General features: G+C 39.7%; 1 protein-coding gene across 1 annotated transcript in view; it reads left to right on the top strand.

Moving 5' to 3' along the window:
* The window catches only part of npnta (nephronectin a), a 90,509-nt gene that overhangs the window by 14,734 nt on the left and 57,228 nt on the right, over window positions 1-18,547 (top strand). The window contains exons 2-3 of the mRNA XM_084715240.1: window positions 2,791-2,891; window positions 13,394-13,444. Coding sequence (XP_084571366.1) covers window positions 2,791-2,891; window positions 13,394-13,444 — 152 coding nt within the window. The remainder of the gene's footprint in view (window positions 1-2,790; window positions 2,892-13,393; window positions 13,445-18,547) is intronic.

Here is an 18,547-nt window from a genome sequence, read left to right as displayed (position 1 = left end):
ATGAATCTGGACAGACATGGATGTAAACTGTAATGCCTGGGCCGCACTGCAAGACTTTCAAAGTCACCGGATCACTGTGCCGTTCACTCTGTGCCACTCTCTGCCTAGTAATCGCAAGTCCTGATGTTGCTGTGCTTAGCACACATGACTGATCAGAGGCAGGAGGTCACTAACTACAAGATCATTCACCAGAGGGATCCCCTGTTTCCTTTCCAAACTACATTTTGTCACAAAAACACGCTCATGGTGACATTAGATTATTAATATTGAAGCATCAGTATGCAGCACATTACTGCTGTGTTTGTATCAGCAGATCTGTATGACCTGGATATGAAGCATCAGTAGTGCAAAATATTAAAACATTAATTCCTTCTCCTTCTCTCCTCCTTAATACCTTTTAATAAGTTTCTTCAAAGTTAGAGGTCTATGTAGTGATAATTTCCATTTTAAATTCCTTCAAAGTCTTCACTGCATACATTATACGCGTCTGGTAAGACATAAATATAAACTGCAATTTGACTGGTTGGTGGAAACATGCAACTGCGAGGCAGTAGTTCTATATTTTGACTGTAGTTCTATATTTTATATGAGCATTGACAGCTGGTTTCTCTCTCTTTTTTCCTGGCCACTAGGGGCCGCAACTGATCAAGACCTGCTTCAGTTTAAAATCTTGTTCAAGACAACATTTGTGAAGGTTGTGTTAATATTGGCAGAACTTGACAAATCTCCGCTGGTTGCATCTGGCGGTTGTGGTGACATTGCAGTAGGTGCTTCAACATCTGTTGACTGGTAGAGATCTGTACTCTACTCAGTGCACTCCTTTAGTTGCTTATATTTTATATAGAGCTGAAACAGTTAGTCAATTGCCAGAAAGTTACTCAGCAGCTATTTTGAAAATCAATTAATCATTTTATGAAGTAATAATGGCAAACATTTCCAGCTCCAGCTTCTCAAATGTGCTCAAATTTGCTGCGTTTCTTGATCTTATATGATAGTAAACTAAATGTCATATGCATTTATGACCAAGAGTGAAAGCTGGTCAGTATGACTTGGTACTCCATACCACCAAAAGATTCAGCGCTGGTCAGCTACATACCAGGAAGACGAGACAGCAGCTGCCTGCCAAAACTGACCAGCAACAATCTGTAACAATCCATCAGGAAAACACATCTGATAGCGTTAAACCAACAAAAACAGCAGTTCTTGTTCTTATAAAGTGTTTCTAAACTGTTCCAGTGTGTTTGTGCCCACACAGACATGTGGATTTTTAATGCGTTTCTTTGCAAAAATCTTACAAGTTAAATAACAAACAACATCCGTTGTGACATTTCAAGATGTTCCGTTGTCCATGTATGACTTACATTTGTAACTCGAGCATAATAACAGTGGGGGTGTGCATCTTTGCTTTCTAAACAAATGCAGTGCCTGGAAGGGTGCGTTTGATTTATTGTTCTCATACTTTTGATTTTGAGTGTTGAGTGAGTGTTTTTTTTTTCGATGGAAAAAAATGCTTGTACGTTATCTTTGATTTTAGTGTGCATGTAAGAGATATTTTGAGACATTTTACACCTCATTATCTCTTCATTCATTTATGTGCCCAGTGTTCTGAAAATTCAAAGACAGGGACTGTCCTCAATTAAATTAGTTGTAATCTTCCATCAATCTGAAACAGAACAAATTGTTATGATTTTGATTTTGAAAGTTTTGTCTAGACTCACAAATTATTCTGTGATTAAACCATTTTATCAAATCATTTGCTAAACATGACGTTCTTTCTACACCACATAGTTGTTCAATTTGAATGAGTATGTTCAGGAATGTGTGATGTTGGGGCCGGTAGGAGAGCAATATGAAGAAATGAAGGTTGGATTACCAGCAAGAATTTAAATCTACCCTCATTCCTGTCTATGACTGTTAAGTGAGAAAAAAAATGAGATTGAAAGACATCACCTTGGGATCTGGGAAACAGTAATGGGTATTTTTCACTCTTTTCTGACATTTAATACACAAGTATCACTGATCTATTACTGCTCCTACTAGAAAGGTGAAAAATGGTCTTTTTTTTCTTTCTTGCATTCTCAAGTACAGCACATGTTACTGAGTGTGAGGCTTTCAGGGCAAAACATCATCATGTATTTACAGTATCCCAAATTACAACTTTGCCTCAAGGGGTTGTACAATCTTAGCTTTTCTGTTGTTTTCTCAACCAAGTACCTCTTACAAGATAGAAAATACACCCAGGACCTCCTCACGTATCTCCATTGGAATAATCTCAGATAGCATGTTTTCTCATTTCTCCTCAGTTAAGTAAAAGAACAACAGAAGAAAAATATCATTAGAGAATACCCATAACATTGTTAATTTAAATAATAAAAAATAAAGAAATTTTATCTCTCTTGTTTAATCATAAAATCCATGTAAGCTATGGTGAAGCTTTTTGGAAAAATAAAAGAACAAAAACAACTCATTCACTGCATAATTACGTTTTTGTATCGTGATAATTTAAACAAATTATTCTGAAAACTTTCCACGGACCCCCTGACAGAGTGACAGTGTAACCCTGAGAGTACCCGGACCCCGATTTGAGAACCACTGCTGTACAACATAGACTTTCCTTAGACTTTCAACTCACACAAGGAAACACTGCCCCAAAAAAACGTTTAACAGCAGGAAAACGAAACAAATCATGTAATCGCTTTGAAGCCTCTCTCCTAACAACATTGAAAAGACCCCTGCTTTTCATTAAGACATTTTTATTGGCTGTGAACTAATTATGTCATCCCCTCACAGGTGGCCGCGGCAGATGGCCTCGTCCAACGGCCTGTGTCGATACGGGGCCAGGGTGGACTGCTGCTGGGGATGGACGCGGCGCTCCTGGGGTCACTGCCAGCGTGAGTGCCATCACGCCTGCTGCTGGTGCTGGGGGCAAACAGGGCTAACAGGTTGCGAGGTTTCAAGCTGGGGTCAAAGATGCTATTAGACAGAGGAGACACTGTAACACCAGCACGGGGAAACACACACACACACACTCACCTGCACGTTGTCACACCAGAAACACATAGAGTTAATGGAGCATCACACCTGGGACAATCTTTGAGTAAAGATTGATGGTAATGGCTGGTTGGACCGCAGGGCCGGCTGACATTTATATTCACACCGCGGGTGGCCCTAATGAGCGAGAAACTGTAGCTGCAGGTGGACATATTCAAGGGTAGATACAAGACTGATTATACGTTAGTACTGTGCAAAAACAAGCTAGCTAACACTGCCAGAGCAAGACAAATAAGGAACACAATCCATGCTGTTGTCAGGTGTACGGACCTCAACTCGTCTGCATTCAGGGACGCCCGCTTAGAGGATTCAGAGGATGTGACCTGTCACTACCACACGCCTGTGTCAGATGAACTGTGTGAAATATTAACGCATATAACATTTCCCACATATTTACATTGCGTAAAGATCCTCTGCTCTTCTCCTGTAATGCTACCCTGGGAGGTGTGAATATACTAACATGGCTTTCAGATCTGGCCAGTTGCCTCACAAATGTCAAATCCTCAGCTTGGCTTGGTGCCTGTGCTGGTATAGCTGCTGCTTCGCTCTGTGGAGGTTAAATCAAGAAGGGGTTAACACATAAACAAACCTTTTCCTCGACAGGAACTTAGCAACTTGAGGGTTGAAAAAATGTGTTGTACGTTTTTGTTAAATGTGTTTATTTGTGTCCTTGCCAGGAGTAAGATGAGAAAATCAATACCACTCTTATGCTTATATCTGTGTGTTGAATATGAAGCTACAGCCAGCAGTTGATTACTTTAGCATAAATACTGTAAAGGGAAGGAAACCAGCCAACATCTCAAGCTCCCTCTACACTATAAATTGAACAAACAAGATAGTAATTTGTGAGCTTCAGAGGGGCTGGTGGGTGGATTTTCTTTTAACCATTAGCATGCTGTTTCCCTTGCTAAGCCATGCTAATTGGCTGGTAGTAGTAGTCTCATATTTAGCATAAGAATGGTATGGAAAGCACTTAAGTATGTTTCTTGTAAAACGATTGCTTTAATGTGTAGCGTTGTTACAGGTTCTGGTTTCCACTGTACTCAGGCTTTACTGTGAAACAGTTTGACATAGCCAGGCTTTCTGTCAGCTAACAAAAAGAAAGCCTGGCTATGACAAACTTGGTTCAACAGAAATAACGGGTATCACAGCGATGGTTCCCAACCGTCTTTGTTAAGCTGAGTTTAAAGACATCATTTGCACCATGCTTTTAGCCTTAATCGTCACTGTTGATCCTGAGCTTGGAGACAGGAGTATGGGTGGTGTGTGCATGCATGTGAACGGCATGTTGGAACTTTAGGAGATACATACAATTTAAAAATTAATAATTAAGAAGGGCCAGCTATGGTCATACTGTTTACTGAGATATGGGTGTGTCCTGGGCCATAAGTGGTTACTGGATCCGTATGGACCATCACTGGACCAGATCAGTTTTGCGGTCCCATGGTCCCACAATGAAGGAAGGATACTTGGAAAAAATAGATCAAGTTTGGCCAAACCAAATTTATCTGTGACAAATACCAATAGATCAGCCTTTTTTTTCTAATCAGTGTTCTATAAACAGCAGTGCCAGCAGTGTAAAACTGGATTGGCAGCCAATCAGGATCAAACATTATTCAAATTGTCCTCAGTTCCTTCATCATTCTGATGATCATTCTGATTCTGAGCTGATACTAAATCCAAGTTCCAGGCACAGACAGGGGATCCAGGCAGTGCCATCAGTTATGATTAGTCCAGACAGCACGTCATTACATCCCAACAAACAATAACTAGAACAAAAACACAAGAACGAGAGCAGCAGCCAACATTTCACTATAACAACCACTTGTTGAACCAACATGGCAAACTTTCTTCCCTCAGATCTGTAGCTTTCGCAAGTTGATCCTTCAATTTATCTTCCCATTTTCTGATGTTGCACGTCCTCTTTTGGAATTCTTTCCGTTTTTGCCAGCACACAAACCCATTTCCCATCTCGAGTTGACAATTTCCATCTCAATAGTGGCACTGCTTCCCTTGACGTTTGTCCCACGCTGCACTCACAGTCCAGACAGTGCATAGAAATGACAAATGTCTGTCCCATTTTTAATCAGTGTATCCAAAGCGCTATTCCCTTCTCAGTAAAGGATATCTAAAATGTCGTGGTTTGGAAAACAGTGGAAACACAAAGCAGAACCAAACACTAAAGCCTCACAAATTCTTAAAAGTTGAGGTTATGAGAAGCTTTTAGATAATGGGTTGTTAAATTCCTGTTGAGGAAAAGACCAAAAAGGGTTCATAACTCTGCATGTTCTGGCCATGTATTTATAGGTTGTTTATTCATCTGTTCATTGTGTTTTTCATTGCTGAAATGACCATATTTTGATTTATGTTTATGCATTGAATCTCATCATGCTATGCTGTAGCTGACCTTTTTGTTTTACTCATTATATTTTGTATATTCTTTATGGGAAATATGTCACACACTGCTTGTTGGGTCGAAAGGTCTGTGCTGCTGCAGCTAAAAGGCTGCTGAATTTGTTGGGTTTAGCAGCTATTTTTCTCTCTAGTTTCATGTTAAAAGTGGCAGAGTGCCATCTTTTCACTTAATGTTGGAGCACACGGCGAGATTTCTTATTTTATTTTGGAGAACACAAACAGCATTCGGTTCATGCCCCCAGTGTTTTGTATTCTTATAGCTCAGCCAGATTAACCTAAGGTCTTTGTGAGACAAATCTGCTTTTTATCCACCTCTCGTTTCACGTCTATTAAAAACAAAATATGATAATTTTATTCTTACATAAACACTTAGAGTCAAAAGAACTCCTTACGCTAGTGGTTTATGGGACAGACCTAGAGTCATAGCTGGAGGGGGGTTGATTTCACGGTTGTAAATTAAAGGGTTTTTTTTCAGCAATCGTTGGCCTTGTTCAAAAACCGCCTACCTTCTCCCAAGGCCTCGACACTTGAACTACACAATCTGTGCTGGAATGATTGAAGCAAAAGCACTACTGTTTTCCTCAGACAGCTCAATTGTATCATTTGATAGTGTTTGTTTGAACATGCGGCCAGACTCGGCAGTAATCCTGGCAGGAGTCAGCCGTCTCAATGCCCAGTACCTCCCAGTGCATCTGTACTGGGCTATCTGCCTCTACAGCTTCCCATGTTCAGAAAATTCAAGGTGGAATAGCTGTGGGTTTTGGATGAGGACAAGAAAGAGGAAGAGGACTATATTATCACGTGCTTAGAATAGGGCTGAGACAGGACTCGTGCCATCATATTTTATCCACTTAAAGCCCAAACATCAATGGAAACTGTCATTTGCAGTTCAGCAAGACAAAACATTAACTGGTTTGCTGCTCAAAATCAAAGGTGATGATAGTTTGTATTATTTGAAGTGGGGTTGTATGTGGTACATGTCCATAGTCAGTGTATTATCTGCAGTAGATGGTGGTCAGAGTTCCCACGGATAGTAGAAGCAGAGAGGAGTAGCAGCACAGAAGCATTGTGCTGCTATAGACAGGGTCAGCAACAAAGTGTATTTTAGCCACTTGAAAAAAGTCCACCTAACAAAATAAGTGAACGCTGTATTCAGAATATTTTCACTGCTTTACTTTGCCATCAGTGAGCCTTTTTTTTTTTTGACAGGAAATCGCTGTTATATAAACCAAATATCACTCTCTTCAAACCAACCAAACTTCATAGGTGAAATCAGTCATTTTACTTTACTGAACCACACCGTCATGAGCATAGGGTGGTTGGAGGGTGGACTGCCGGTGCTGCTCATAGCAGAGCAGAAACAAAAACTTAGCAGTAAGTTGTCAGTCTGGCAGTAAATGTACAGTACAGGTTTCAGTCAGTTAATCACTTCACAAACACTGCAGCTTCTCAACACCAAGTCTCGACTCTTATTTCTTATTACCCTGGAAAAGTGACAAGCTTAGCCCGGAAGTAACCTGAGCGGGAAAGGCTAATGTTATTCTAACGCTGGCGCCGGTGTTGTACTTTTATCTTGGTTCCAGTGTGATCGTAGCCCTTTCAGAAGCTTTGTAATCCAGCCTTGACCTGCAGTGTGTTTTTTGGAGACGTGGTAAAATAGATCAATAATCATAAATCCAACAGTACTAGTTATTTATCCATTTGCTCTCCTGAAAACAGTGGTTGTTGTTGATAACATGTTGCTAGCTGCCCACTGGCATTCCCACGATGCCTTGGGTTGAGTCTGTCGGTCAATCAGAGGCTGTGTTCTTGACTCGTGTGTGAAAGCGCCGATCCTTAGATTAATGTATTATGTATGATTAATGTATTAATAGATCCATGCCATGATCTCAACACAAGATTGAGCATAGTAATGAGCTCGACCTCTAAATGTGCAGCACATGACCGCAGCATTGCAGTAATGTGGTTATTGTCACACAACTCCTGTGTTCTGTGATGTAAAACTATTGATTTTGCCTGTGGAGTTTGGTTGGTTTGGCTTATATAACAGCAATGTAAAGAGGTGAAAATATCCTAAATAGTCACAGCAGTACATTGTTTAGCTTCTGTGCTCATACTCGTCTCTGCTTCTCCTAACTGGGGACATCTATGGTAGCAAATACACTGACTATCAATAAGTAACATCAAATAATCCAGATTAAGTACAATTGCATTCAAAAAGCGACTGTTTGCATCAATCACTCGACCAGCCGAACAGCAGTGTGTCAACATGTTTTCTTTGTTGTTCTGGAGTCCCACATGTTCTGCACCGAGCCAAGAATATGAGCTAATTTTGAGCTTAACCACCACATCAAGCTGCTGCACTACTTTCATTTCAACTCCATATCTGTTCTGCGAGTTAAATCACTCGGTGAGTGCCTACCTTAATGCCTCCAAATGCTTTTGACTGGGTGCACAGCTCAAATCACTCACTTGAGACTACAATCAGTATTCCATCAAGTCAGTAAGGTGCTGATTTAAACCTTAGAGGAGGGAGGTGGAAGGAAAGGAAGTGTAATCATTGGTGTGCATGTGTGTGTGTGTGTGTGTGTGTGTGTGTGTGTGTGTGTGTGTGTGTGTGTACCTTTGTCTGCATGTGTGTGAGAGGATGCAGTCATTACAGATTTCAGGTCTTGGTAAGGTTTTGTGGCGATAGAAGAGATTAGATTGGAGCTATCGGATTGTGGCTGGGAGCTCAGCGATCGGCTTGTGCGACTTCTCTTGAAGAATGGGAAACTTAATGGATAGACCCAGATTTTTTTTTTAAAGCTCCCAGAACTGAAAGCATGGGGGAGACCGGCCTGTTCTCAGGAGAGAGGACAGAAAGGAGTAAAAAAGTTGGAGAAAGTAAAAAATCCTGAGGTGTAAGGGAAATGGTTTGAAGGTGAGGAGTTAAAGATGATTGCTGCTGGAATGGAGTGGGGGAGAGACGTCAGGAGGGGGAGACAGACAAGTGAGAAAATCAGGCAGATGGAGGAAGAGAGAGAGGAGCTTTAGATTTATAGTAAACTGAAGCTCCACTTATAATGTTCTGACAGGCCATCCGGCAGGCAGAGTCGCACTTGAAGCTACTTATTCTAACCAGCTGCCATCGTGAACATTTTACTGCCACTGAGGGCGTTTGAACATTTGTTCAGCAATAACATTTCTAATTGCATTTCTCGCTAATACAATTACAGTAATCACACTGAAAATACTTTTCATCTCTTGATGAAGAAAATAGAAACGTGTCCAATCAACAGGTTGATCCCACAAGTGTTAGTATGCAGAGGATCAGCTCAGTCAGACAGGTGATACAACATCTGTTAAGTGTTTTGAAGTTGCAGAGACTTTGATTTGGAGCTAATTTCATCCATATTAGAAGTTCTGGAAAGTGTTTGGGCCATGAAAATCACAAACAGATGTTCATAAGACCTCTTTAGGAACTTTAACTGACTAAAGTACTCATGCTTATGCACCCGAGCATTCATCTGAATTAAGTTCATGTTGGACAATTCTGTACCTCACATTTAGCGTGAATGTCCTCCATGTAGAGGGGTGGAGATTAAGGGTGTGGTGGGTATGGTGCATCTGCCTTTCATGCAGGAGACAGACGTCTGTGTCGGGTCACAGGCCTGCAATTAATGTGTTGGGGTTTTGTTTTGCTTCAGCTGTACCTAAACACAGTTTCCCCCTAACTTTAACAAAGTTGTGACAGAGACTAATGGGAGGGAAAAGTTTTGAAACTGGTCCTGTATTGAGCGAGACCATTGCAGCTTTGAAACAGGCTGTAATGTATTTACAGCCATTGTGAAGCGTTAAATGACGTCCATTAAATATGCTTGTTTTTTGCCACTGACAGGCACAGATTGTTATTTTAAGTTAGGCCTGGGCAATATGGCTTAAAAATAATCTCTCAGTATTTTTTAGACTATTCTGTAATATATGATATATATCTCAATATTTGTCTAAAATAACATACAGCGAATTTTCAAATAATGCAAACATATCACAATCTTATAGTAGTAGCTGGGCAATTTGGGCACAATTAAATATCGCAATATTTTTGACCAGATACCTCACTATTGATACTGACAAAACAGCTATTTAATGTCTGTAATGTCAGACAGAAAAGTGACATCACTTTACAGTAATGCAGCCTTTAAAACCAAAGACAATACACATGTCATATTCATGTCATGATATAATAATATCCAAAATCTAAGATTATATCCAGTCCCATATCAAATCATATTAATATAATTATTACATTGCCCTTTTTTAAGTGTCATTACAGAAACAGTTTTTTAAGAGTAAGATATGTTTTGTTTAACCAAAGACAACTGTTTTATTGCTCTCGCCAAAGCCACCAGACGTCATTTAAAAAAACAAAATCATTTTATTATCGTAAATCACACTTCATTCAAATTCAACAGAAAGAAAATAAACCTATCATAGCTCGTCTTTGAAATTGAAATGGACACAATTTAAAAGTATTTAGGTATCATTATCAGTACCTGTCGTTCAAATCACACATTGAAAACCTTGTTTCCAAACTGAAAAAGAAATTAGATTTCTTTCATAGGAACAAATCTTTTTTTTTTTTTCCCTCCAGGCAAGGAAACACATGATATACGCATCTTGGTTACCTTTATGGACTGGTTGCACAACAGACACTTTGATTTTTTTGGGGGATTTTTGATTTTGCCAAAGAGCAGGAAAAACACAGGCGGACTTAATAACAATAAATAAGGCTCACGTGATCTTTGGTTTGAAATAAACTCTTACTTCACGGAGTTAGATGTGAAAACACTGGAAGAGGAGAAAAGGTGTTTACAGCCAGAATATTTTAACATCGCTCTCAGTAAATAAAGGGTTTATTACAACCAAACCAGAGCTGGTGATTGTTGGAGCAGTGGAAAGACAAATCAGGTTTTGGTGAGTTTTATTTGGTTTCTGTCGAGTTTGAATAAAGAATGTTTTATGATGGTAAAATTACTGTTTCTGGAAATGGTGTCTTGTGGCTTTGGAAAGAATAATAATAAACAAAAAGAATCTTAGTCTTTGTAGGGATCCTTTCGATTATGTTGTCAGACACCTTCGATAATATTGTGAGCCTGTCAGTGGAAAAACAAACACTTTTAAGGGACTTACTTTGACCACTTGCGATTGCCCATAAGGATTACATTGCAGCCTGTTTTGCACCTGCCACCTGCTCCACTCTCCCGCTGTACTGGACTAATTAAAAAATGTTGTCCCAATTAGTCTCTTTGACACAAAAACATGGGGAAATAGGTTTAATACCAAAGTTAACCTCAACCAAAGCTTATTTGCCATAACCACCGTATTTCCCTAGCAGTAGCCGTTTCATAGTTGTCATGCACAGATATTGTAGAAAGAAATACTTGAAAGGAATAATCCAGTGATTTATCATTGATGCTCTGCAAAGATTTTTTAAAAGGATGATCGAAATGGAACCTGCCCCCTTTAAAACACATGTATTGAAGGTAATCCTGGGTTTTGCAGAATGGTTTAATATCGACATTCTTGTCTGGAGATTGGGTTGGACTCTGAAAGCCTCAGTATTAACGCAGCTTTGAACAGCCAGCACTTTGAAAGGTAAACTTTCAAATGCCGTTTCATTTTAATGTGCAGAATTCAGAGATCTGACACACATGAATTTACTTGCAATTTGCTTATGAAGAATGTCTCAAAGGTTTTTGACTTATTTTTCATTAGTCCTCTAAAAGACAGCTCTCTCGGAAAGACATGCGTTTCATTTTCTCTGCATAGAAAAAGAACTGGACGAATATCACCTCCATATTAAATAGATCACACATAATAATTTCTTCAGAGGTCCTGGTGGATTTTACAAATCCATTGAGAGCGGGATTTAGTTTGATTGAGTGCAGTCTTTGTTTCGACAAATGGTGTGGACAGGATTAAGGCAGGACTTTTGAATTGGTAATTCGAGCTAACAAGTGAGTGATGAAAGCAGAAAAGTGATATCTCTGTTAAAGTAATTCACTTTATCATGATTGTCTGTGCCGTTTCCTTGTCTGCTCGCCTTTCTTTTCATGATCACTGGGCTGTAAAGGCTCGCCTTTTCATCTGCTCAAGGTAATAAGGCGAAAACAAAATGGAAGGGTTCCCTCGTAAAAATTAGACGGAATGTATGCGGAAATAAAAGGCACATGTTCAAAATGACTTTAGACTGTTATGGCTTTAAAGTGACTTTGAAACAGTGCAGATTTAAAACTCAAATGTCTTGTGCACAGTCAGGAAGCTGCAGCATTTGTTTTTATACGATCTTAGAAATACAGGTTCTTACTAGAAGAATAAAGTTTCTTGGGCTTGTCCTCATAGGAGAACCCTTTTTGGTTCTGGGTAATTCCTTTTTTTTTTAATTCTCTGGGTAAACCTTTTTTTAACAGTTCCACTTGAAACCCTCTCAGAGAGTTCTACCTCGAACGCAGCATAAATTGTTCTGTAAAAGGTTTAATTTAGAACCCACAATGAGCGGAACCCCTGGTGCTATAGTTCTACCCAGACCCCTTCGAAAACCTTTCCACCTTCTAAGGATACTAACAAGCGGCCACCCTTGGGGTTCTACCAAGAACCCTTTTATGCTCCAAGGGTTAGATCAGAACCCCCCACCCTTTTATATTTCAAGGGCATTATCTAGAACCCACATGGGGGGTTTTACGCTCTTAGACATAAAGGTGCTAACAAGAACCACAGGGCTTGTCCCCATAGATGGGCCCTTTTTGGTTCCTGTTAGAATCATTTTGAAATGTTCCACTTGAAATCCTTTCAGAAAGTTCCCCTATGAAAAGTTCTACAGAGAACCTTTTTATGGTGGAATGGTTCCACCCAGAACCCTTCCACTTGTTTTATCAAGAGCCCACCAATGGGGTTCTTCTGAGAACCCTTCTATGTTATAGTACAAAGAACCCTTCACTAATGAAACCCTGTAGTCTTACAAAGAAACCTTGATGAAACCTTAAAAAAAGGGTTCATCATAAGCAAATGGTGCTGGATACAATCTCAGCCCTTCAGGAAGAACCCTTTTGGAACCCTTATCTCTCAGCGTGTACCAACGCCCTTTAGATTCCAAGGATTTTATCTAAAACCTGCCCATAGGGTTCTACTGAACCCTTTAAAATACCAAGGGTTTTATCAAGAACCTACTCAGGGGGTTCTAACAAACAACCCTCATATATTATGGTACAAAGCCTCTTTGAAACTTTCTTCAAGGATTTCAACAATCCTTAAAAAAACAATTTCCTTCAAAAAGGGTTCTTAATGGAACCTTTAGTCTTACAAAGGACCGCTGACAAATGATTTCTTCATAAAAGCATCTTCAGAGGCAAATGGTTCTGTGTAGAACCTCAGCCCTTTAGGAAGAACTCTTCTGGGACCTTTATTTATAGGACCGTGATCTCACCGAATGACATTGGTGGCGTTTTCATCTTCCAGTGCAATGATCTAATTTTAAGAGACAACAATTTTACTGTTTCACAGTGTGTGCGAGGAAAACTGCTTTATTCACTTCCATTTAGATGTGAGTGATTAGAATATGTAGTTAACATTCTCTGAAATAAGAAGAGAACCTCCCTGGAGATGGTGGTTTTATTATTTTATTTTATTTTACATCATTTTAATGATTAAAACTGAATTGTAAGTGCATTTAAAATTCACCTATTATCCAGAGGTTACTGGGAATATGTGTGACTCCAGAACTCCAGACTGTTTGTGCATGTGTTTTTTGTTTTTTTGTTTTTTCTCATGAATGTTTGCTTGTCAAAATGACCAGGCTCTGCCCTCTAACATCATGTTTATTTATTTTGTCTCTCAAAGACTTAGCCATGTCCGCAACCTTTTGTTTGTTTGGCTGTTTGTTTTGCAGCTCTCTTCGCCTTAACTCACAGAGTAGCCGGGATAAGGTGCCAGCCCCAAGGTTAGCTCCACATGTTTCTTGAAATAGTCTTGCTGGACATGTATTGCTGGGGGCACATCCTCTGAATCCCGAATCCTGGGCTCACTCACTTATTTATAGAGCCAGGCCAACGCCTCCACCCCTCCCAACTCGACATCACTAACACCTCATGGCCCTTGGCAGCAGCCATCTTCTCCCCCCCTGGCCTCGGATCTATGCAAACAACTTACACTCTGCAGACCCGATTTCACCTGAATCCATGTCCAACATGAATTATGCTGAAGTTCTTCTGTGTCTCATTAAGATTCAACTGCCCCTCTGGTCGACCCCTTAGAATACTAATGAAGCCCTTTTGAAGCTGAAATCCATAATGGTTTTTAATTAATCCATCGGTAATATATCCATCTGTACGGTGCAGAGTAAAAACTGAGTACTTACTGTGGTTGGAGATGCTCTGCATATGTAATAGAAATCTTGATCGAATCGCTCAAGTGGAGAATGCCAATGCCATCATACTTCATCACTTGGGTAAATAAAATATTCACCATGACATTACCAGGCTGATCAGTGACATTTTCACTGCATACAAACGACGACGAGATATAAGAAGTTCACACACCAGGCACTAGATCATCTGTCATCGGTATAGTATATACACTGACATTATCGCAACGAACAAATTTGTTGATTAACTGATTAGTTAATTAGCTGAAGAATTTCGATACGTTGTCATTTATAAAGCAAAAATTCCAAATATTCTCTGGTTCCAGCATCTCAAATGTTTAGAATATTCTGCTTCTCTGTGTTTTATATAATTGTAAACTGAATCATTTTGGGTTTGAGACTGCTGGTCCCAAATTAGAGATTTTAAAGGGATAGTTCAGATTTTTAGAAGTTGGGTTGTATGTGGTACTTATCTGTGAGGTCAGTTCGGAGAAAGCAGCAGGAGTACCAGTGTAGGAAGCTAAGCAATGTACTCCTATGGACAGGGTCAGAATCAAAATACATTTTAGCTTCTTAGCTTCATCTTCTATGACTTAAGTGTGAAAGTGTGAAAGGATTCGTTCAGATTGTCAAAGGACTCTGGTGGCTTTGGAGAAAGTGATATTTGGCTCATATGATGGCAGTTTCCCAATCCGAAAAGCTTTCTGCTGGGAATGTATAGCGATGAAAATATTAGTAGGTAATTCAGTGATTATGGATAAGTACCTCATACAACCCCACTGCAGAAAATCCAAATTATCATCAGCTTGGTGTCTGGGAACATTTGGGGCACTTTCAGCCTTTTATTTTTGGCATTTAACAGGCCAAACAAGGAATTCATTAATCAGAAAAACAATCAGCAAATCAGCTGATAATGAAACAATCATTACAAGCAGCCTCAGGCAATTGCTTAGTTGATTGCAAGATGATGCAACGTGCAATTAACTAATGATAATGACAATGATTTTCCCATCTTACTTTGATGAAGTAATGCATCACACAAGTATAAAAGTTCATCCTCGAGATCTGCCTCAATTCAAAATTATACTTTCCCTTGTGTTTACCATCAGGCGTCCATTAACAGTCCATAAATCAAAAGAATTCACTTCAGTAGCAGCAGCATGCTGTCCTGAGGACTGGCTGATGTAAACTGCAGTGAAAGTGTGTCATCACTCGGCATGTTTTCATGGCGTTCATGGAACGAGGGTCATACATGCTATGTTTGGCCTTCCAGCTGGTACGACCATTTTTAGTCCTCTGTGTCCTCTGCTGTGCTTAATGAACACCGGCCGTTCCCCGATCTCTCTCTGCCAGGCCAGAGGCTTAAAAATACCCTCAGAGGCAAAGCCTGTTGATGGCCGCCTCTGATCCTGCTAATCAAATCCTCCCCCACGTAGGAGAATAACAGAAAGTGCTCCACTTGACGACCCTCTAACTAACAGCATCAGAAGCTTCTTTCGTTTTATCTGCCAACCAGACCGAGGTCTAATAAACTTCCAGGAAACTAAAACTCTCTTCCTCTTCCTCCAACAGATTGGGCCATTTTTAATTTGTAATTGTGAAATCTGACTTCTTGGTGTGTTAACACCCTGGCTCATATCACAGCCCTCTCCAAGTAGAGCAACAATACTGTCTTTCTATTTGATTACATAGCCTAATAAAGTGGAATGAGTCTGGAGATGTTATCGACTCCAGGTAAAGGATTCATCACATACCTCTGAGCCTTTGAATTCAGCTTTAACAATGTTACTGACTGAAACTTGAGCATCTGAAGTTGTTCTTCCTGCACAGCCCTGCTGCTCTGAAAGCTGGACGTATATGAATTGAATTTCAACCTTTTCTTCTCAAAGTGTATTATGTGTCCCTCAGTGTGTGTTAAAGAAGCTGTGTATCATATGAATGTAATGCAAATGGAGAGTGTGGACAACAATTTAAGACAGTGTAAAATAGACCTCCATTAAAGCTGTGCAGACTCATACAAATATGTTATGTACCAAATTTGGTGAAGGTTTAAATGGAGGAATGGTGAAAAAGGTTGTTTTTTTTTGCAAAATAATGTTGATAAATCTGTTCAGACTCAGATAAACGTTGCTTCTACTGATAAATGAAACCAGGAACACAGAAAATGTTGCTTCACCTCACAATTTGGGTGCAAAAGCAGAAACATAAAGTGGTTGTTCAGACCGACAGAAGTGCTGTGTTTAAAAAAAATACAACTACCCTCTTTTATTTCAATAAAACCACTGCGTTGGCACAGTGGGTGTTCTGATGCAGAAGGCTCTGGCAAATAAATGCAGGGTCATCCAGTAAAAAAAAGTTTAATCTAGCTTATTTTTTCTGCAATGCAATGCAGGATAAGCTTCAAAAATCATGTATTTATTACCCAAACTAGACTTCCTGGAGAAACAGTCCCTTGAATGCAGTGCTTATTTAGGTCTTAGCGTCCTCTAACCTGTTCATTTTTTATCCTTCCTCAGCTTCCACCAAATTAACCTGAAATCTGTTAAGTACGGTGGTCCTGAGAGCTCAGTGATTTTGGTCGAGCCACGAACCTGAGAATGAGACTCAACAATCAACTAGAATTGCTCGTAGCACCTTTAAGAAAACATCCACAAACAGACAAAACAAAGGAAATTAAGAAAAAATCTTCACCCCTTTGACAACATATACACAGCATTTAGATAAGAAGCTGCAAATCAATAAAGGACAAACGACAAAGGAAACTATTTCCAGTGGACACAAAAAAGCGATGAACATATCCAAACACCACTGGGATATGTTTGTTGTCCCACCAAAAAATTTTCAGCTCATTTGTCCAACACCACTTAGAAATAGCAGACTTCAATATCTTGATGAGTCACAAACTTTGGCAACAACAAGTATGTCCCCAGCGTGCTCATTACTTTTTAGCAGATGTGGGGCCGAGCCATTGTTTTGCAAGTCACAGGTACAGTAAGTCTCAAGTCTTTGCAGTTAAGCCTCGAGTCAAGTTCCAAGTCCTAAAAAAGTCATGATGAAATGGTGAGTTTCCAGCTTTGACTGATTATTTGTGGCCTTGACTTGTCAAGAGATGTTTTTGGTATTATTCTTACCAGCTTCAGTAAAGTGACGTTAGTCATGTCCATGTTCTCCATGTTTTCCCTGCAACTTGACTGGATGCTGTCAGATTGGTTCAGACAAAGTGAATCAGTGACATTAAATGTCAACTTACTGAGAATAAACTGTATGGCTGCTCCCAACTAAAGATTTTCCAAGTCAACAAGCACTTGTTAGTTCAAGTCACTGGTCGACCAGTTGTCCCATGTTTAACATATTGATTCAATTATTTAAACATATATATTTTGTGGCACAAAGTGAGCCGCCTGTTAAATGCTAACAGTAAAAGGAACAATGAGTCTGAATGTGTCGGAACAACCAGGAGGAAACTGAATATTTTGTTAATTTATTTCAACACAGTATAATCTCACACAAGTGTCCTTGACTTGTCAACAGTATGGACGATGTGTACTTACTCATTAATTTGCTAAGTTACAAACTTGCTGCTTCACACCCTCCTGTCAGAGTCAGAGTCCAGTCGGAACCAAATGTGATGTTAAATCACCTCAAATGCCGTTCCCTGTCAACCAGCCTCCATTGAGCTCAGATTTTGTATCCCTGTAGGACCGCTAAATGAGCTAACTTGTTAATGGCAGTTACAGCACAGTTAGCAGCAGTGTGCTGGGGAAAAAAAAAAGTCCAGGTTGCAACAATTCATCGGGCTTAACTCCAAGGCAAAGCTCCCAAATGGAACTTGATGATTTTTTTTCTGTGACTAATGAATAAATGAAAACATGGTCGACTAAGACCCTTGGCACCGACTAATTGCTAACAGTTAAGTTGACTATTAGGGGGCAGCCCTGTTGCAACTGACGTAAGTATATTTAGGAAATGAGGGGAAATAAATTGATTTGTGGATTCACACTTTTTAAGTAACACACTTTTTAATCTCTGGGGTTTGGTGGAAAGATATTTCATTTTCAAGTCAAAAGGCTCAAGTCAACATGAGGTCACAAGTCATTGGTCCAAGTTCAAGTTGAGTTGTAAGTCTTTTTTTATTTGGACAAGTTGAGTCTAAAGTCTGACTCCAGACTGACTGACCACATCACTGCTTTTTAGTGTCCACTGGAAACAGTTCCCCTTGTCTTCTGAGTTACCTGCAGCCTTTCTGTATTTGGGTGTGTTTTCTCTATTTCGATCATTTTTTTCCTTAACATTGTGTAGTGAAGATGTACATGTGCATGTCTTTTCCCTCAAGGTGCACTGAGTTGAGCTCTCAGGCCCATAGTAGTTGAGCAGTTTTTGAGCTATCCTTTTATTGAGAAACCAACAGAAGGTTGTTCACATCGACTACTTAAAGGATCACTGACATAACAATATAATAAACCCTACAGCTGAATTGCCACAAATAAACACTATCATACCTTACACAGGAAGTACTCACTACTCTGCTTTCTCTTTCAGTCTCAAACACACACACACACACACACGTATGTTCAGCCTCTTCCACTACAGAGATAATTAAGTCCTCTGATTGCGCTGTATTATGACAAAATTAATGAAGCTTTTAATGAAAATTAGTAACACTTGGCTGAGGCCCAGTGT

Source organism: Lutjanus erythropterus, chromosome 3 (assembly GCF_056507025.1).
Source record: "Lutjanus erythropterus isolate fLutEry1 chromosome 3, fLutEry1.hap2, whole genome shotgun sequence".
NCBI classification, from domain to species: domain Eukaryota; kingdom Metazoa; phylum Chordata; class Actinopteri; order Lutjaniformes; family Lutjanidae; genus Lutjanus; species Lutjanus erythropterus.
The sequence above is the reverse complement of the archived record's forward strand: the minus strand, read 5'-3'. Positions and strand labels throughout refer to the sequence as shown.